We start from the raw sequence: 22571 nt of genomic DNA, 5'->3' as shown, positions 1-22571 counted from the left end.
TATTTAAGTACAAGGATGGTGAAGGACATGTTCAATTTGGTGGGTCACGTGCCACATCGTGTTCCAGCTTCAGAAGTCAAGTTACCATTATTGCTTTCTGTAGCCAATAAGATCTTGGGTGATCTAACATTTAACACGCCAATGCGGGAAAAAGTGACAGAGATAGAAGCAAACAAATCTGCTAAAGGTATAACATCTATTTAATTAATGCCTGATAGGTTGCCTTGGTCCGGCAGATGCAAACGATCTGCATACTGTGATTTTTGTGTTGGCCAATCATCGGCGTGAAATACGAAATTCGGCGGCGTCGAGCCAACCGGCGTATGGCGCGCCGCCGACACCTTGATCGGACAGCGCACAGGTCTAGTGACACCTAAGAATTAAAATCATCTAATGAAGGCGTAAAATCACACTCAAACAAAAAATCGATTATCCGCAAAAACCGCGTAAAATCTTACTCCCAATAAGGAAATTCTACAAAATATAATTTAATTTATTGTTATTCATGTTTTGGCTATACATTCAGATTTGGCATAACTCAGTCGCATTCCAAACAATGGCTTGATCTTTGCACATCACTAAAAGTCAGCTGATTAATAAACATTATGGAAAAGAATAAAACATGCTGTATAAATAGATATTCTCCTGAAAAGCTAGAATGAAGGTTTACGTTGATATCAAGGCAAGACCTTTAACAGTTATATGGATTAAATGAACCGTCAACGCTACGTACTGCGAAACACCTGATTTTTATGCAATCTATTGCATTTTACCTACATCTTACTTGTCGTTCTTCATTGTCGGCTTTGTTTTGTTGTTTGCAACCAGACTAACTAAAATTTTCATCAATTTTCTTCTCTGTTTTCCCTTCTTACCAATCTATTCGCAACAGCGAACAAGAAAGCCAAACTCATCACTGGCGGCGGCGGCGGCGGCAACAGCAGCAGCAGCAACGGAAACGGTCTCGTGAGCCCCACGACCAGCAACGGCAGCGCTGCAACCAAGACGGGAGCGATAGTCGATGATCAGTACTACGGCCAGCAACAGCTCTACCAGTCGCGCTCGAACTCCGCTCTCTCGTCGTCCAGTCACGGTCCGAATCTGGTGAACAAACAGCTCGTACTGCCATTCGTCCCGCCGGCCTTCCCGAACGGATCCGCCGACGGTTCCAACCACCTGATCAAACCGTCCGAATATCTTAAGAGCATCAGCGACAAACGGTCCAACGCTGGCTCCCAGAGGTTAGTACGCGAATCGTTAGTCGTTCTAGTTCTTAGTCATTTCGAATCGGTTCGAAGGCGTGTGCGTGTTCAAACGGTTTGATATAGTTCGATAAGATCACATGTTTCCGAAATCAAGCCTTATTTTGTGCATATCGGTTCGAAGGTGAAGTGTTATAAGATACTGATTTGCTCCACTTGTAATTTGAACCACTCGAAGACAACAAGTTATTGACCGGTAATTGCACACGCAGAAGAAAAAAAAGTTACCAACTTTCATCGCAAATTCGGTCACAAATTTAAACTTTTCCCAACGCAGAGCGGCAAATAATAATCTACAGGAAAGAAGAGAAGACAAAACGCCATGAATTTCAGTGATTTCAATCGTGGAAATTGTGAGTGAGAGTGCCTTATCGTGGAGCATTAAACATCGGCGTTGAAATCTGCAAATGTGCGTGTTTGTTAGGGTGTCCCAAACAAAATTCATTGTTTAAGAACGGAGCATTTTTCGACCAAACTACAATTCCATAGGTAAAATGATGCCCCATGATACTTAGAGTTTGTATTATTATTGAGATCGTATGATAAATATGCAGAATCTTTATAAAATGTGACATATACAAATTTGCTTTTATAACAATCGAGTCAATTGTTTGCAAACTGCAGCATAAGCCTCTTCAACAAAGCAAAAAAAGTTCTTTTTTAGAGAAAAAGAAACACGATTTTTTCAATTGTTGTGTGAACATTTCTCAAAACAGTTTCTATTTGTTGTTCGATATTTCTAGCAAGTACACTGTAATTAACTTTTTCTCGCTTAAAAATCATTTTGGAATTGTAAATATTGCATGGTACTGACAAGCACATGTTTAAGAATGAAGCTTTTTCGACTCAAATAATGCCCAAACAGATTGACACATTCTTTGTAAAAAATATGTGAAGAGAAAATCTGAAACGAGATGAGAAATGCATCGAATTACGATTAAGCAAGTTTTGGACACCCTAACAATCCCAACATCTGTTTCTCTCCGTGTCATTTCGGGGAAATTTCCGCAGCCTGTGAAGTGAAATTAACTCCAACAAATTCGAGTTGAGACCCCCGTAGACGGTCTGCTGGATGGTCTGTGCTAGAAAAAAAGAGAAGGGTGAAAACGAGAAAAGTCCAGTGAATGGTACAGTGATGATGGTGTGAGTGTCTGCTTGGTTGGCATTGGATCGAATTATTAGCATCTATTGATAATTTTATTACAATTTCAACCATAATTCTCTACGCGCCATACTCTGTCTCTCTCCTTCCGTACCTCAATGTGTAACCGCTCGCTTACCGCAAGATAGACAGAAGTGAAGTAGTGGACGGAAACCACTGTGGTCGAGTGCGGGATTGGGTATTTCCGAGTGCTTCAACGGTCTATGTCGCATTGGAAGGAAATATACGAAGCATTCACTGGGTCCAGAGTGTATGTGATCAAATTATCCATGGAGCCGTAAGTCAAAGTTTGTCAATTGAGTTTTACGATTGGATCACGAACCATTCTGGAGGAACAATCCGAGGCCGATAACTCCAGTCATCTTTCATGCCATCATTCGTTTCTATCTGATCAACACGAGGTATTTTTATATAAATGAATAAAAAACATGATCCCGTTATCGTTTTAAAATTTGAATAAGTAAAATAGTGAGACAGTTACTTTTCATGATTATTTGATTTTTAATGTGTTTCTGTTTTTCTAAGATTTCCCCGAATGCAATTTTCTCGAATGTAACAATTCCCCAAATGAAACAATTCCCCGAAAAGAAAGTGTCTCCTGCAAATACATTTTTGCAATCGATTGAATGCATCCGAAGAGAGCAGAGTTTATTATTGGATATTATCAGCTCAATATCCTTTGATAGTATTTGATATTCTTGATCCTGCAATTACAATTGAAAGTATTATGGTAAATATTTTCCTTTCTTTGAATTAAACTCATTTCCATTATGTACCCTCTTAAGAAATATAAGACAATGGTGGATGTGAATCAGTTTTATCAAAAACTAGTCCACCCGGCAGACGTTGTCCTGCGTAGTAGGCGAAAATGCGCGTTGTGAACTACCCATGCAAAATTTCCATATAAATCTTAATATTTGTTTTTCACGATTTATTTAACCTAACTTGTGATTTTTGCATGAGGAATTATCATATAAACCCGTCGGAAACTATAACGAACGTAATTGCTGAAGAAATGAAGTAAATCCATCCAGCCGTTTTCGAGTTATGCGGATACGAACACAGACCATTTCATTTTTATATATAAGAAGACTAGTCGACCCGGCAGACGTTGTCCTGCATAGTAGGCGGAAATGCGCGCTGTGAACTACCCATGGGAAATTTCCAGACGAATCTTAATTTTAGTTTTTCACGATTTGAACAACTTTACTAATGATTTTCGCATGAGGAAATATTATATAAACCCATCGGAAACAATAACGAACATATCTGCTGAAGGAATGAAGACAATCCATCCAGCCGTTTTCGGGTTATGCGGATACGAACACAGACCATTCCATTTTTATTATATCTTAGGTTTTGAGCTCTAGTTTATGTAAACAATATAAAAAGAGTCAACATTTCACCAAGCAAAAAATACAAACGCTCAAAAAATAGCATTTTTGACATGCCCTCAAATAATCCGGATTATCTCCGGTATCCAGCGGTCTGAACATGGATTTGAACCAGTTTTCCAAAAGTTGAACATTGTAAGAACCAAAGAAATCGGTTGATTTTTCACAGAGTTATGGTCATTTGAATTTCGATAAAATTTTGCCTGTCCCGATCATTCTGTCCAACCCCTGTAGATGTGGTCCCTTCTTCAGAAATAGGCGTTAGCTCGAGATAAGGCAAAGGTGAATGAGCTTCCCTTTTTAGAAGTAGGCGTTTGCTCAGAATAAGGATGAAAGTAATCTCTTATTTTGATGCAGCCGAATTTGGCCTTAATTTGGCTTTATACCGGGAGATGCTATCATCTGAAGAAGACATTATCTCTTCCCTTCGTCTTCTTCAATGGCTCTTCATTTCATCTGAAAGTTAGGCTATGACTATTTTAATATTATTTCCACAGTTATTAATTGAAAGTTTCCCTATGCCTGCCAGTTGCATGAATATTAGGGCAGTTCAAGTTTCAAAAATGTTCGAAGATTCCAACTCCCATATGTCTTTTAGCATTATTTTGATAATATAGGAGTCCTGGTAAAATTTCAGGCAATTCGGTGGCCATTTAGGGGTGGCGAGAAGTCAATTTATGTTTATATGGAAATTTGTATGAGAAAAACTTAAAATTTATTCAAATCTCCCTACAACTCTTAAATCGTGATGAATTCAAATAAACATCCCCAACCTCCCTTTTTGGAATCTATATAAATGAGACCTCCGGATAACACATTAGTTATGAGTGTATTGAACGGTTCTATTGACATTCTGAATATGGGATAAATGGCTAAAATGGTGTAATTAGCCTCAACGTAGCAGTGGAAATATAAATCAAAATTAATGAGTTACCCACTGGTTGAGCTCAAATAGATTCCAAAAATGGAGGTTGGGGATGTTTATTTGAATTCATCACGATTTAAGAGTTGTAGGGAGATTTGAATAAATTTTAAGTTTTTCCCATACAAATTTCCATATAAACATAAATTGACTTTGCGCCACCCCTAAATGGCCACCGAATTGCCTGAAATTTTGCCAGGACTCCTATATTATCAAAATGATGCTAATAGACATATGGGAGTTGGAATTTTCGAACATTTTTGAAATTTGAACTGCCCTAATGAATATCTTGTGTGGCAGTACAATGGATACACTGTGCTCAAGGAGCCGAAAATTCTAAGGCCAAATTCTATCTAAGGCCCAACCGAGAATCAAACATGCATTCGGGAAATTGTTACATTCGGGGAATTGTCGTACAATCGTATCTACGTATATTGAACAAATTATTATTCAGTCTAGAACTGAAAGTCTCTTCAATTAGGATTTTAACAAAATAAGAGGGTGCAGGGATTGTAGAAATCGCTCTCAATAGATAACGAACAACGATAAATGAGAGGCAAAAAACTCTTCGAACCATAACAAGCAGAGTGTAAAATAATCGAAAAATTTTGGTGAAGTCCACTTTTCTTCATTTGTCAGCTCACTTCCAAACACATTCATAGTCGGCTTTAGACTATCAATATTCGGTTGAATATTAGTCATTGAATATTTCTGCACATTCTACAAATAAGTAAAGTAATTTATCACGTAGAACTGATTCCGATTTGCATCCGCGAGGCACTTTCAACGGTAAACGTCAATATGAACAATGCTAATTATGTTTTTCTGCACATAGTAAGCACACTCAGTGACAGTCGAATGAATTCACTCAGTGACACTCAGTGACAGGACAGTCGAATTTGGATTCAAACCCTGTGAGGGTGTGATGCTGTCGTTTTACGCGTTCTTCTAAAACACGACACCTGAGACCACCACGTTTGAATGAACCCTAATCTTAATTTTCATATCTAATCTCTATCAGAATGGAAATTTTATATCTTTGCATTACACAAAACACATTTCTACTGAAATCATTTGATTTTTTAGCTCTGTTATGCCGAGAAATTAAACATTTTTTTGTTGATTCATACATATCTGTCTTGAAATTCATGTGTTGAAGTAAATTGGTCAATCGCTTAGGGTGGCGATCCTTCGAGTTGCCACTCAGATTTGTGTCAATTACACGGCAGGCAAGGGCGTAGCCAGAGAGGGGCAGGGGGGGCGTCGACCCCCCTTCAATGGTGGAAAGATTGAACGGGTACTGAAATAAATTCCCTTAAACATGTTCCTGTTAAACATAGGTGGTTGAAATTCAAAAGATTCTCAAAAACTTATTAGGGTATCCAGGATCCATAATATATATATATGAAAGTTCAAAACAACTCGAAACATTTCGGGCTCAAGAATTCTCCTTGAAATGTTTGTATTCTGTTTGAAATCCCTTTATTTAATTGTGAAACTCAATAATAACATTAATACTATATTCGATATAGTGGATTCTTTTAATTGTTGCCAGATTATTTTGAGGGTCTTTATATTCTCCACTACTACTAGAATGTATAGTTTTGTATATCATAAACCACTCTTCGGAATATTTTTTGTGATGCTCGTTCTTTATGGCATTATAAATTTACTCTAGGCTGCCAAAATCTCGGAATAACTTTGAAAATGAAAGATTGAACCCAGTGTTCTCTACCAAGCAAAATATTTCAATACTTTTATAAAACCACGCTCAGCCACGCTTAGCCAAGATAACTAAGCCAGGGCCCATCAATTATTCCAAGAAGAAAGACGTTCGTACCGTACGGCCCAGAACCACCCACGACGACTGTCCGTGAAGTGATTGTGAGTTTTTTTTGTGTTGCTGAAAACTCAATAGCTAGCCGACCACCCGAGCAGCACAAGTCAGGCAAATCTGGTTGCAGCAACTTAATTGCGACTAAATCTGGTCACATATGAGTTGCAATAACCTATGTGGAATATGTGTGCTGCTAGGGCATAGTATTGTCGTACTCTCTTGTACTCTCTTCTGTCCTCAGTTGGTCAAGGCTGGATTACAATAGCGCGTTGCGCTGACATCGCGTTGACCCGTTGTTTTGAAAATGGCAATTTCCTTATCGACCAGCACAATAGTGCGTCGTGCGTCGCGCGTTACGCGTTGTTGTACTAAATGCTCTAACCGCGTCACAGCGTCGGTCGCATCGGTTTTGAAAATATTTCAATTTAGCGCGTTGACGCTGACGAAAATCAAGCAAATAACCAGGGTTCGTAATGCACACTCAATCTCAGGAGCACAGGATGCTCCCTCACGAATATTTTCGGGAATAAATCGCTTTTCGGGAAAGAAAAACAGCCTGGAAAGTGATAACAATTTTTCGCTCACTTCGATTGCCGCCAAACGTTGGTTTGCTCTTTTTCTTTCATATTCGAGTCTTGTCGTGGCATCTTCAATGCAAATGGTAGTAGCTTATGTAGAACAAATAACCTATTGCTTTCATACAGATAGCGTGGTGGTGTGGCTAGAGTATTCGCATCCCTGCGGCTATTATTGTTACTATTCTGGGTTCGAATCCTGGCGCGGCCATACAATTTTGTAATCGCTCTGCGATAAAACCAATAAATATCGAGATATCGACACCTAAATTTTCATTGCTAAGATTTTCAAAATTTATTAACAATAGGTCATAAAAAAATTTAAACGGGATTTGAAGTGAATCAAAACGTGGTATTTATCTGGACATCAGATCTAAAGATCCGTACATAATTTATAATTCAACCTAGTTTTAAATCTTATCTAGTGGTTTTCTCAAGACTTTCAGATATTCACTAAAAAAATTGTAAATCACATTTTTATTTTATTTTATCTACTTTGTCGTTTCTTAGTTTTTTCCTTGAGGATTTAATAAACTTGATGCGATATTTTCCTTTTCTCTATTTTCTACAAAAAAAATCCATCTCGATCTCGATCCATAATTTCACTTGTGAGGAATTTCTTATACCTTCAGATATTTAGGAATTTCTACAGGAAGTTTTCCGCGGAATTGTCCTGAATTCTTTCCGGACTTCACTCGGAATTTAATCCAGAATTTCATTCGGAAGGTAATTTAAGAGTTCCTCTAGGAATCTACCAAGAGTTCTTCCAGGAATTTCTTCAGAACAAAACCCAGGAATTTCTTCAGAACAAACCCCGGAAATTCATCCGGTAATTTCTTCAACAACTTATCTGGCAAAACTTTCAGGGTTTCATATGAGAGTTTCTCCTTAATTCCTTCTGGTATTTTTCCGGAAATTCTTTCAGAAATTTCTCCGGAAACTCCTTCAGTAACTTCTCCAAGAATTATTTTGGGACTTCCTTGTAGGAGTTCCTTCGAAAGTATCTTGTGGTAGTTCCTCCGGGAGCTCCTCCATGATTTTTTTTTTCCAAGAATTCCTTCGGGAATCCCTCCTGGAACTTGACTGGGAATTCCTGAAGGATATTTGGCAGGAATATCACGGGAAATGGGATTTCGGAAGTTCCTTTCGGAATTAAACTCCGGGTATTTCACCGGCTGTTCTTATGAAAATTCTTCCCTTAGTTCCACCAGTAGTCCTTTGGAATTAGTTCAGGCTTTCTTTCAGGACTTCATTTAGGCTTTCCTTAGGAATTTATCTACAAATTCATCCAGTTGTTCCTCCAAGAATTTATCTGGGAATTCCTCCAGGAGGTCCTCTGAGCATTCTTCCAGGAGTTCCTCCTGGAATTCTTACGGAAATTCCTTGCGGAGTTCATCCGTGAATTTTAACGAGAGTTCCTCCGGGAACTCCTCTAGGATTTCCTCGGGAAATCTTCCTGTAGTTCTTCAAGAAATTCCTCTAGAAGTTCCACCGGCAGTTTCCCGAGAATTTCTCTGAGAATTTGGAGGAACTGACGGTGAAACTCCCGGAGGAATACTCGTAGAAACTGCCGGTGGATCTCCCGGAGGAATTCCCAAAGGAACTGCCGGAAGAACTCCCCTAAGAACTCCCGGAGGAATTTCAGGAGGAACTTCTGGAAGAATTCCTAGAGGATCTTCCGGAGGAACACCCAGAGAAACTTTTGGAAGAACTTTGGGAGGAATTCCAGGAGGAATTCCCTGAGGAACTTCCAGAGAAAATCTCGGAGAAATATCCTTCTCACTGCACAGTAATTAGCCATTAATTAGGTAATAGTTGTCCGTTGTTTTTTGTTGAGGTTGTTGGTGCTCCCCTAAATGTGAGCTACAATGAGATTACTTATAGTTTATATTCTGGGCCATCCATCGTTCACACCGCGAAAATCGGACGACTGCGATGGGTCGGGCACGTAGCCAGAATGTCGGACAGTAACCCGGTGAAAATGGTTCTCGACAACGATCCGACGGGCACAAGAAGGCGAGGTGCGCAGCGGGCAAGGTGGATCGATCAGGTGGAAGATGACTTGCGGACCCTCCGTAGTCTGCGTGGTTGGCGACGTGTAGCCATGGACCGAGCCGAATGGAGAAGACTCTTATACCGCACAGGCCACTTCGGCCTTAGTCTGAATAAATAATTATATTCTGGGCAATTTCACTTTAACGAATTAGGGCTGATATAATATAGAGCCTAGGAGGAACGCGTATAGGGAATGTAACTCAGCCAACACTGCAGACAATATTCTTCATCAAAGAACAACACATGAAAAGGAAGAAATGGTTTATATTGACGAAATCTTACAAACCGCTATTTAATCTAACAATAGAATTCAACTAACAAAGCAATTTAATTTCACAATCTATCATTGATTTGCTTGTATTATTGCAAACAAATGTAGAATGTATTTAATTTGTTTTTCAACGAATGTCATTAAATCAAATTAAGCCACTTTCAGTATTTTAATCGTACGATTTGATTGGCGGCGATTATATTCCGGGCTAGGAGAATTAGTATGTGCATCCCCGTTTGTTCCATCCCAACCCCTAATATATTGCTTTGAATAATGCATGATCTGTGACAGCCTTGCAAACAGCAGATTTATTTCTAAAAAGTGTTGAACTAAACTGCACTTATTTTCGTATCAATGTTCATAACGATATCTTCAATAATAATCATAACGATATCTTCAAAACTACATATTCTAAATGTCAATCCTGATAGAGTCCAAGAATGGCTGCCGCAATGACCGTTCTGATGATAGACCTCGCGTTTTCTAAGGACAACTGTGAATTATCAGCATAGGGTCATGCGCTAATTCGTCCATGGCTCTAATTCCTTCATATCAAATTCTAATTCTTTTTTTTCTAACTTAATAAATTTTGATTTCTTCGTCGCGTTATCGCCTGTCGAAGAACGCATTGCCAAACTGACGATCTGAACTGTAATAATATTTCACATCAGATAAAACATCATGCAAATTCGAATATTCATTTATTTTCCTCTAGCATAATAAAATACCTTATAAATATATTTTTTCAAATGATCTGTGGCCCGCAGTGCGGCGTAGCTGAATCTTGCTGGTATCACATGACCAATGGACGGCTCTGCCCCATCGATTTTCCGGATGAAAAAAAAAAACAAAAAAGCCTATGATAGTTTTCGAATCATGTTCACGCTTAAAATGGTATGCCCTGTACTTTCCCAAGACCTTTGTTCGCTTGAAAGAATTCTAAAATGCGCGTCACAGTACTTCATTTTTGAACGGCATGTTGCTAACAATGTTTGAGTGAAAGTGTATGTGCGACATTTTCCTAATATTCTAAGATTTCTTTTACTTGAAGTAATATTTCTCTGAAAGCATTATTAATCTGATAGTAAAGTATTGAAGTCATTCCCGTTATTTAGTGGCCTCCCGTTATTTACAAGTGGATTCTAATATGTACACAGGATTTTGTTTTACACGATTTTTTTCGATCGTATTTTTGATCGTGTGACTTCAATTTGCCACCAAACTCTTCGCAACATGTTTCAAAAAATCCAGAATAAATCAAAGAAAAGCACATGGTAATTAATATACGTTAAACATTTAGGATGAGTGGAAAATTGAGAAAATGTAAATCGCGTAAAAACAAATATAGTGAGTAAAGAGCTGTCGAAGTGTCCTATGGGGCCAAATGTCCTATTCGGCCAAATGCCCTATTCGGCCAAATGACTTTAGAGTTCAGATTGTATTTAGTGATATAGCATTTTATACGCAGTATTAGAACTTTCCAAACTCATGCCGTTTATCCTTTTTGCCTTTCTCGTACAACAAAGTTTTGATAGAAGGTCCGGAGACCCATAGTGTTATATACCGATCGACTCAGTTTGACGAATCGAGGTGATGTCTGTACGTGCGTATTTTTTTTTTTCTCCCTAAGCAATGGAGGGGGAATCTGCTCAACAGACATCCTGGGTTGTCCACGAAGTACGGGATTGGGGACCACCTCCAACAGCAAACGAGGGAGGCAGGACTATGCATCCCCGACCCACTAAACCGTTTCCATTGCCGCCAAGCCCATAGTCCCTTCGATACAACCAGAAAGTAATGCTTCAAAAGGGGGCCAGTGCACAACGCAGCCTCGAGGTTGGCTGCGTGTCCTTGCAGCACCGAACATCGTGACTCGCTTTTTTAGAAGAACACCATGGTGCCAGCGCATTGCCGGCTTTCCAGGTGGTTTTACCACGCCCTACGTTTTCGGAATGTGGGAAGGGTCGACTTCGCGCCTGCTTCCCTCTGCACGACTGGTATCAAGAATGATGATGCCGCGTGCACCCCAAATTGACCTCTCTGTGATAGGGTCTATTCGCCAAAACACAGAGGGACTGTTCTTCGCGCGGACACTTGTTCGATAATAGGATCGAGTTCGACCACAGAGCATGACCACCGGTATGACCCATGAAGCCGACTCCGATCCCTTAGACCACCTCTTATGTGCGCCTGAACTAGCCATCCTTGAGTCCACGCGCCACCTTCTGTGTATCTCCGAGACGATTTGGACGACAGCCGATAAAACGGCGTTCCAACCAACTTCATTTTTATACATCCTCCGAACTAGGTTGTCCGGGGTAGTGTCCAGACCACATGTGGCAAGCATGTGGTCACGCATTGTGCGAAAACGTGGGCACACGCACAACACGTGTTCCGCCGTTTCCTCTAAACCTGCGCACACCGGCGAGACCGAGCAAGCCAGCTGCGTTATCTGCACTGTGATTTTGCAGCACGGTTAAACGCAGGGCCCTTCAAACCCACCATGGAGTGCTTGCTGTTCACAGCATTGCTGGAACAAATCAAACAAGTGTGAGGCTTCGTGCAGTATTGTTCCTTGTGTCCCTCCAATCCGCAGCTTCGTTAGAGCTTGCTGCTATCACTGCCTTTTCAGTCCCTTTGCTTTTGCCCCTGTTCCAGGCATTTGAAGCAAACTTATGGTTGCTCGTATATGCCCACAGGGCACACCGACCAATCCACCATGATGCTCTCTAACTTCACTACCTAGGAGGCGTCTGCTGCGAATAGCCGAGCCAATGCTACCTGCGTCCCTGCCGGACCTTTCCGTAGCCGAACGGCTGCGGTGGGCGTCTCCACTTCACACTGTCTATTTGTTTATTTGTTTATTTGTTTATTTGTTTGGAGCAGGGAAAAGCCCGTTTGAGTAGAGCACTTGAGCTCTTTCTCAAATGGGCGCAAAACCTCCTCTTCTTTTCATATCAACAGAAAATACAATGCTTCCAAATGATATACAAATTCAGCTTAATACTATTATTCTTAACTATTATTACTACTTTTATTTACAAACTACAATTATATAATCTGTAACTTTCAATGTGTTGTGTGTCGAGGTGGGGATAATATAAGAAGAAAACTTCTTCGAAGTGCAGAACGAGAAAGATGGAAATCAAAGGCAGTAGAACATCGATTAAAGATACGACACATGCTTACGAAGGGTTCATTATGGGCATAATTTGTTCGGGCACCCCTGATATAAATAAAGGACCTTGAACGAAGCTCTCGAGTAGGAATATGTATATTTAAATTTGATAACAAGGTTGGACAGTCAATTCTAGATTGCAAAAGGTCAGAAACAATAAGTGCTTTTGATACTTCACGGCGTGTACTTAAAAGCTCTAAACCTATCAGTCTGCATCGTTCTTCGTAATGCGGCAAATTAGTCGGGTCGTTCCAGGGAAGGCGACGCAGGGCGAAGCGTACGAATTTGCGCTGGATGGATTCAATACGCGCTATGCTATTTTGGTAGTAAGGGGCCCATACAACACACGAATATTCTAACGAAGACCTCACTAACGAGCAATACAACGATTTGAGACAATGAATACTATCAAAATTTTTTGCTATGCGAAAAATAAAACCTAGTGTTTTGAAGCCTTTGATGATATGAAAGCTATATGATCCTTAAAAGATAGTTTAGAGTCAAGTAACACACCCAGGTCCTTAACGACAGATTCTCTCTTTAGACTTGTAGGACCAATTTTATAATTAAAATCCATTAAGGTGCGCTTACGGGAAAATGAGATTATGGAGCATTTATCAGCATTAAGAACCATGCGGTTTAACTCGCACCACTCAGTGAAAACTTCAAGTTGAGATTGTAAAAATAATGCATCGTGGATGTTGTTGATGACCCAGTATAGCTTAAAATCGTCAGCAAAAGATAGCTTAAAAGATTTTAGTTGCATATTTACATCATTGAGATAAACCAGAAATATCAACGGACCCAAATGACTTCCTTGTGGTATGTACCCCTGAGGTGACTGGAAAATATAGTGATATGGAATCACCAATCTTAATGGCCATTTCTCGGCCGCATAGGTACGAATCGAGCCAACGAAGAAGCGATCCAGAAAATCTGTCGCCGCAGTGCCGTGACGAGGACCTTTCCAGGTCCTTCCACCCCGGTTTTGGAGGTACCTGGCCGGGGTTCAGCATCCCAGCCCAAGATGAATACACAGCTAGGTGTTCCAATCTGCCAAATTCACGATTCAGCCATCTTGGATTTTAGTATGGGAGAGCCAGCCAGTTTGTTTATGTTTTGCACCGAAAATGAATTTTTCACCCCCGCCTTCTTCTCATCCATTAACTTGACAGGTTGAAACACCTAGCTGTGTATTCATCTTGTCCCAGCCCCACTACCCTTGTTCGGGGTAGTAACCCTCCGCATTTTGAGAGCTCCCCAGGAGACCCCAGGGGCTCAACCCCTGGAGACTGTCTCCCTGTTTATGTGTCTGCTTCGTTGGAGCAGTCACCCCTGGCGTGCCCGCGAATACTTGGTTCATCGCCTTCACAAGCCATGGGCCGTCTATAACCTCTACCGGCGTAGCCTGGGAGATGGTTAAGTGACCCACGCTGGCGCTGCGCTCCGAGCTGCCGACTATTGCTTCTGGCCTCCTACGCGGAGATCTGAACAACCCACCTCTTGCGAAGGGGTTGTCGCCTACACTACTACCACTAATTGAAAAATTTACTTGGTTTTCCACTTTGGTCCCACGAAATGCTCGGGAAAAGAAGTCCACCACGCCATAGCACACTGGTTCAGGAGCCCCCAAAACGTGCGTTTTTTAGTTTTCGACCTGAAAACTACATTTTAGAGTCATGATGTCTTCAGAAGAGTTGAAGGATATTTCTTGGGCTTTCTTTTGATAAGAAAATATCAATGATCTATCCACCTTGAAGGGCGGTATGGAATAAAAAATTTACGCAGATGTACAAAAGCAGTGGTTGTTCTCTGCAATGTTATAAAGAATGTGAATTGGAACATCTTTTCTGAAGACACAATATTTAACAAACGGTTTTGTAAGGAATTAGTCGACCCGGCAGACGTTGTCCTGCATAGTAGGCGAGAATGTGCGTACCAAACTGCCCATGCAAAGTTCGCATAGGAATCACAATTTTAGTATTTCACGATTTGCACCACTTTACTCGTAATTTTCTAATGAGAAATATCATATAAACCCGTCGGAAACTATAACGAATGTTTCTGCTGAAGAAATGAAAAAATCCATCCAGTCGTTTTCGAGTTATGCGGATACGAACACAGACCATTTCATTTTTATATATAAGATTAGAACACGTTTTGTATGAATGACCCCCTAAAATCATATTTTGAGCATAACTTTTTTGGAAATGATTTTAGCAATATGGTTTATTCTAGAAAGTTGTGCATAATGACAAAAACATGTTTGTCTAGAAAACTACTTTAATCTATCTTGAAACCTGTCAAAGTTATTAAGGAATCTTTAGAAAAAATAGTCAATTTTCACATCAAAACACCATGAAAAGCGGCAAGAAGCGGCAAGCCAAACAGCCACCATCTGAAAGATTCGGTTTTAAGCTACCGAATGCACAATGTTTTGTTTTGTTCCATCGTGTTCCACTATTGTTTTGAATCAAATTAAAATAGTCCTTAATGTACGTTTTTCAGTACAACTGTTACGTAAACAATGAATTATTGGCAGTGGCTGATTTTCTACCCGCCGCTGCCACATCCAGGCGCTATCGTACATGCGCAAATAGCCAGTATGAGTTAACCACCAGAAATTTATATGGCGAAAGGCATCTAAGGCGTGATTTATCAAAAGTAGGAACTTTTCACGAAAAACTATTTGGTACCAGTTGTGTAGGAAGGTGTTCGCTACTACGCCTACCAAATATTTTTTGATGAAGGTGCTTAATTTTGAGAAATCGAATCTTAGATACCTTTCGCCATATTGATTTCGGAAAATTAACTCTTAGTGTGCCGCTGTAAGCACGCTCAAAGCAGACGATTCATTAAAAAGTGGCTAACATGATTAGTTATTTATTGCATGGTTACAATCTCGACAAATGGCAGCCATTTGTCTTAAATGTGGCTGTTTCGTCTTGATGGAGATTGTTACTATGCAATAAATAACCAATCATGTTAGCCACTTTTTAATTGTTTACATAACAGTTGTACTGAAAAACGTACATTAAGGACTATTTTAAGTTGATTCAAAACAATAGTGGAACACGATGGAACAAAACAAAACATTGTGCATTCGGTAGCTTAAAACCGAATCTTTCAGATGGTGGCTGTTTGGCTTGCCGCTTCTTGCCGCTTTTCATGGTGTTTTGATGTGAAAATTGACTATTTTTTCTAAAGATTCCTTAATAACTTTGACAGGTTTCAAGATAGATCAAAGTAGTCTTCTAGACAAACATGTTTTTTGTCATTATGCACAACTTTCTAGAATAAACCATAGTGCTAAAATCATTTTCAAAAATGTTATGCTTAAAGTATGATTTTTGGTGGTCATTCATACAAAATGGGTTCTAACTCGTTACCAAACTGTTATCCAAATATTGTGTCTTCAGAAAAGTTGCTCCAATTCACATTCTCTATAATATTGCAGAGGACAATCACTGGTTTTATACATATGCGTAAAATTGTTATTGCATACCGCCCTTCAAGGTGGATAGATCATTGATATTTTCTTATCGAAAGAAAGCCAAAGAAATATCCTTCAACTTTTCTGAAGACATCATGACTCTAAAATGTAGTTTTCAGGTCGAAAACTAAAAACGCACGTTTTGGGGGCTTCTGAACCAGTGTGCATAGCCCAGCATGACTTGGTAAAGGACTATTAATGTGGAGGGTGCCCAGGTACCCCACAGGCTCCGTTAAAGGCCTAGCTCATTATTTCACCCCCCTGGCCATGCATCCCCTCGGCATGGGTCGCTTAACGCCTTGGGTTAAGGGTCGGATGGTCCCGTTGGTCGCACCCACTCACTCTAGCTGATGTCAGAAGGACAACAGTGGAAGCGTGAGATTGGAACTTGTGAGGACCAGAGCCTGTGTAGGTCGCTCCTACCCAGATGTCAACTCACCATTTCCCAGCCCTGTGTATGTGTACGTGTGTGTGTGGGTACAAATTTTGTAGACACACTTTTTGGAACTTAGCTTTACCCGATTTACTCGCATCAAGTTGCATTCGACGGGGAATGCGGTCTCATTGTTTGCTATTGAAAATAGGCCCGACCGGAGATTGCATTTCGGAATTATTGGATGATTATTATTTCTTCACAAAGGTCCTCCCTTGGAAAAAGAAACTAAATCGATTTTTTTTTTCAAATTTGGTGGCAATGCATATTAATTGATGCAAAAACATGCGAAATGATAGAAAAATGCAATCTATTCTCCTAAAGGGCTTTTTTGACCTTTCTTATTTGATTTTTCAGTACATTTTACGATGAACGAGAAAAGCATCATCGCCGCTAGGTGGATATATCAGGTTTTTTTTAATTTATTGTTTATAGAATTTTTGAGAAAAGTTTCAAAAGTTTTTTTTTCAAATATCAGTTTTTGGATTTTTCTTCTTCATGGAACATTAGACTGTCAATTGGGTCAATCATTGGCGTAACTACCTCGGATGCCTAGGGGGGGCTATAGCCTTTTTTATATTTTTTCTCGAAATTGACCCTCTTTTTGAAAATTCTCGAACATTTTAACATCTCATCAAGTTATCAGCGGTAATGTGACAAATGCAGTCCAAACACCTAAGGCAATTGTGGATCCATCACACTCATTCATATTATTCTCTTTTCTCAAGCACGTGCACGTGTGCACGTGTGAGCAACAACTCACAGTCTATGTTTAATTGCGCTCGACTAGCGTCAGGCAGTGGATATATTTGCATACTTCATAAATATTCTATCTATCTCAAATGAAAAAAAAAATAGTGCAACTTTCCATGGATTCCGCCGAGAATCTTCCAAGAATTCTGATGAGAATCCTTTAGTGATGCTGACTGGAATGTTCCAGGGACTCCGACGGGAATCTCTAGATATTTCGACATGAATCCTTCAAGAATACCAATGGGAGCCTCCAGGGATCATGAAGGGAATCCACCAGAGATTTCGGAGGGAATGTTTCAGGAATTCCAACGGAAAAATTTCAAGGATTCCGACGAGAATGTACCAGGGATCCTTCACCCTCCAGGAATTTCGACGGGAATATTTCAGGAATTTGAAGGGGAATATTCCAGGGATTTCGTCGAAAACCCTCCAGGAATTCCAATATGATGGTCCCAGGTATTTCATGAGCAATGTTCCAGGGATGAAGACGCATATCGTCGAAGGACTTCGAAGCAAATCGTCGAGCGACTCCGAATTAATCTTTCAGTTATTTCGAAAAGAATCCTCCAGCGATCCTGAAGGGAATCCTCCAAGGATGTTGAAGCAAATCGTTGAGGGATTCCGATGCAAATCATCAAAGGATTTCGAAGCAAATCGTCGAATGGTTCCAAAAAAATCGTTAAGGGACTCTGAACAAAATCTATGAGAAATTCTGAAGCAAACCGTCGATGTATTCCGAAACGAAACGTCGAATGATTTTGAAGCAATTCTTCGCGGGATTCCGAAGCTAATCGTCAGCCGGATTCCTTATCGTCTAGAGATCCCAACGCAGATCATTTGCAAAACGTCGAGAGACTCCGAATTAAATCTTCAAAGGATTACGAAGCAAATCGCCGAAGGATTCTGATTTGTCAAGGAATTCCTAAACCAATCTTAAAACGAATCTGGAGATATTCCGGAGCAAATCAACGAGAGATTCTAAAGCAAATCCTCCATGGAAGGGCATTTTTCACAGATTCCTTAACAATACTGGAAAGAATCCAGTAGGAATTCTTCTGGATTACGATTGGAATACTTCGATGAATCCGAAAAGAATTCTTTTGAGATTGAAGTGAGAATTCTTCCCGCATTCTGATGAGAATCCTTCTCGGATGCTGATGAGAATCTTTCTCTGAATTCAGAAACAAGCTAATTTTTCTTTCACTCATTTCATTAAGTATGATAGAGTGAATATGAGAGCTAACTCTTTAGTCTTCAAACTTTTTCGGTAATTCATTATGCTATATGTTGAAAACTTATATCACTGCTAACTAACTTATCAAATCCTAGGGGGGGCTAATTTTTTTCTAGAGAGGGCTAAGCCCCCCCTAGCCCCCCCTTATTTACGCCAATGGGGTCAATTCAATCTCGTTTCTCTCTAGAAATGTTACAGCAATCACGATTCAACAAAAAGGCTCCATGAGGGGGCATCCATCAAACATGCTATTGTTGGTCGACAGTACATGCGCAGACAAACAGACATAACACTTGAGATTATTCTATCGTCCACTAGTTTTATGTCTGTTTATCTGTAGTACAGGAGCAGTGCCTTTACTCTGCTTTGTTCTTCTCCGAGATAGCTAAGTTGGTTATGACGAGAGGAACGCAAGAATAAAATAGAACTGTGTAATAAAAATCCTTTTCGGCTAGACGATGATGTCATATTAGAAACATAAAGCCATTACTCGTCGATAGAAGCCGCTTTCCGCACGCGGTATTATATGAGCAAATCAAACCACCCTTATTTTGTCCGTGATGGGATATTAGCTTCCACACTGATACTCTTCACTTCTTCTTCATACACAGGAAGGCAGAAGGAAGATCGTGAGACTTATATCGTCACAAATATTGGTCTCCGTTCGCGTTCAAATCAACTTCTATAAAACAAGTCTACATGCCTGCCGCCTCTTATTCTATCGTGGACATGTACATCTAAGTTTGGAAGATGATATTAGCAATTCCATAGAATTGTGAAAAGCGTTTAACTTAATGCACTTCCATCCCATTCATTGATTTTTAAATTTTATTTCGTTTACCTCTCTGCGTTGGATGTGTTTTTACTTTGTCTGTTTTGACAACACCAACAAAGTCCCGTGTAGTAGTTTCAGTCAGTTGAGAAAATATAAATTACATGGTTCAAGAGTTATACGTTTCATGGTGCTGACCGGGTATTCGTTTGCCAGTCTACATACTCTATACACGATACCTCACAACATCTCCCGATTCAAACTGCCCTTTCGGTTTATCGTGTTTAAGATAGATGTAACAACATGTTAAAATAATATACAGGAAAAATTGCCACTAACTTACTATCTACCAAGGGACTCCACGAGGTGTCTGTTGCAACGAAAGCGGTTGGGTGATGCGTTGTAACCACTTGTTATCAAGAAATGTTAGTCAAAAGGTGTTTTGCCTTCATGAGATTTATAGACCTCAAGGCATTGCCCTATTTTTGAAAATTGATCCTTCGAAACATGTATTGATAAACATGTGTTGTTGTTAAATTGGACAGTGTGCAAATGCAATCTTGGATCATGAATAGGCTTTGATATCCAATGGATAATTTAATGAGCCCCCTCTTCATCAAATTTGTTTAATTAACAAAATATTGAAGCGTATTTGAGATTTCGGAAAATTATTGTATAGGTGAAAGTGATCCTATAAGGAGTTAATAAATAAATGCTGACATCTAAATTAGTCCAGATTTTCTCAAATGTTTATGGATTTGTTCTGTGAAAATATGACTGTGTTTCGTCTATGTTATGAAAAATTATTCAAATTTTTCATGTCCACTAAAAAGATCTCCAGACCTTCCCGGATACATAAACTGCGCTGTAAAATTTGTGCGATTGTCAATATATGTTATAGGTAGCAAAAATATGCGAAAACAAAACTACTTAGGTTATTTAGTTGGAGATCAACTCTCCCAAGTGATCAAATCTTTCAATCTTCCCCTAATATATTCGAGACATTTCTGGCAGATGGATGGTTCATTATGGAGAATTCGCCTTGTTCGATTCTCGCCTTGTTTTTCCCAATGAACTATTTTTTAATTGATGTTATTCGATGGCAGTGTGTGTAAAAATACCTTAGAGGCAGCATTCAACAGTGTACAGAGAAGATCCCTGCTACTTGTTTGATCAACCCGATTTATTACGGACACACACTCAATAATATATTGTTTACTTGTCATCATTAAGTACCAACCATTACCGGCCAATAACCATGCAGATACATTCCAAAATTTCCAACTAACTGAAAAGTCTACTTTGATTTCTATGTGTGTCTCAATTAATTGTATCAGAAATTAAATTTGTTTGAATGTTTGTAGGTTTAAAGAGCCGGTTCCCCTCTTTGTAGATACGCATATAAATATCTTTGAACACGCACGCCCGAAAATACTAACTTCTATCAGGCAACCGATCACATGATACTATTTGGACCGTGAAAATTTATAAACATTTATACTGCGCTTTTATCCGATTCTACTCTTTCCTTCTTTCCCTCATTTTGCTTTCTGTGGCTGTAAATGCATTTCCACCGATTTTAATTACATCTCTCCACTTTTTTCTTTCTACCCCCTCAACTCGGTGATTTACGCGTGTGGCCGCGTTTGCGTCCGCTGTCCGATGATGCTGATTTCTCCAACATCGGGCCCGATCTAGATCTTCCGACACCGAAGACTATATGCCATTGAACGCAACCATCACGGTACAGTCGGGACCGGATCCGCCAAAGCCACCTCCGCCGCCACCCGCTCCCCCGATGCTGTTCCCACTCAACGGCGGCGGCACGATCAACAGCAACGGCAGCAAAGCGAACGCCAATAAAGACGGCAGTCAGACCGGAACGAACAAAAGCTCGAACGGCAACGTTCCACTGCCACCCCCGCCGCAGGATTCGACGATACGAAAGCAACAGCAGCCACTGTCGGCCATATCGATTCAAGATTTGAACAGCGTACAGGTATGTATTGATGAGCGATTCCAGATTGAGATGATGAGTTACTTTTTAGCTTATGAGGGGTCGTCTGTAAAAAACCATTGTTCGAATGATTTATGTGATTATTTGTGATTATGATTATCTTTAAACAGACCTATTTCCCAAGATTTGGTGCTTCTTCTTCTCCTTCTGATTGGCATTATATCCCCTACTGGGACATTATAGCCTTGCAGTTCAGTGTTCATTCAGCACTTCTTCAGTTATTAACTACGAGAATTCTAAGCCGAGCCGAGCATCCATTTTTGCATTCGTGTATCAAGAGGCTAACACGATGATACATTTTACTCAGAAAAGTCGAGAAAATTTTCCAATCCCAAAATTTCCTAGAACGGACTGGGAATCAAATCCAGCCAGCTTCAGCATAGAACTGCAAGGCTAAGGAAGAGTAGATGCTACCCTTTATTTATTTACAATTTATTCAACGTACTACAATAGAGATATAAAGTGTTCGAAGATCGTATTATTTCCATGACCGGATATCCAATCATGGTTTGATTGTCACAAAACCAAGCTGCAGGCGTTAGCGCGTCGTCAGTGCGACGATTCTTATATAATTTCTATTATGGCCGTAAAAATTGAATAATAACTAAACCCAAAAACCAAATAACCGTGCTCCAGTCATTATTGGCAAAAATCCACCTATTGTACTTGATTGTAATTCGCAATTCGCAATAGTTTTGTAAAACTGCTTTTTTCAAAATGTATTGAAAAGTAGAAAATATGTTTTTCCTGGAAGGGAAACCGTCGATTCACTTTCACAATCTTCATACTTGACTGATGCTCTAAAACCTCTAAAACTGAATCATGTGTTTCTTGTTGATTTGTTACTTATGACGTATTTCGAGCCAACTCGCATATGAAGCTGGCAGCACCTTCTCAAATTTCAATGAATCTTTGGGACCGGCCAGAAACCACGTGGTTATAAAGCGGGGAGGGATGGCTTGGAAAATAACCATGATAAGCCACATAGAGGGAGGGGGGTTTAGCTCCCAAGCCACGTGGTTTTTTACAATTTCATGTATTTACAACAATTCAAGAAAAAATATTAAGCAGAAATTTTGAAAAAACTTCTATATTCAGAAAAAATTCAGTTACGAAATTTTCTGTAATCATTTTGAAATTACTTCAAACAATCCTGATGAAGTATTGGCATTCCGAGGGATTTTCAAACAATTCTCGTGGAAATTAAGAAGAA

General features: G+C 39.8%; 1 protein-coding gene across 1 annotated transcript in view; it reads left to right on the top strand.

Moving 5' to 3' along the window:
• Positions 1-1487: 1487 nt before the first annotated feature.
• Positions 1488-22571, top strand: part of LOC134205560 (espin-like) — a 45855-nt gene continuing 24771 nt past the window's right edge. Inside the window, exons 1-3 of the mRNA XM_062680891.1 lie at positions 1488-1751; positions 2274-2405; positions 21040-21340. Of these exons, the coding sequence (XP_062536875.1) occupies positions 2335-2405; positions 21040-21340 (372 nt within the window). The 5' untranslated portion in view covers positions 1488-1751; positions 2274-2334. The remainder of the gene's footprint in view (positions 1752-2273; positions 2406-21039; positions 21341-22571) is intronic.

Source organism: Armigeres subalbatus, chromosome 1 (genome assembly GCF_024139115.2).
Source record: "Armigeres subalbatus isolate Guangzhou_Male chromosome 1, GZ_Asu_2, whole genome shotgun sequence".
In the NCBI taxonomy this organism is placed as follows: Eukaryota; Metazoa; Arthropoda; class Insecta; order Diptera; family Culicidae; genus Armigeres; species Armigeres subalbatus.
This window is presented reverse-complemented; position numbering and strand designations above follow the sequence as displayed.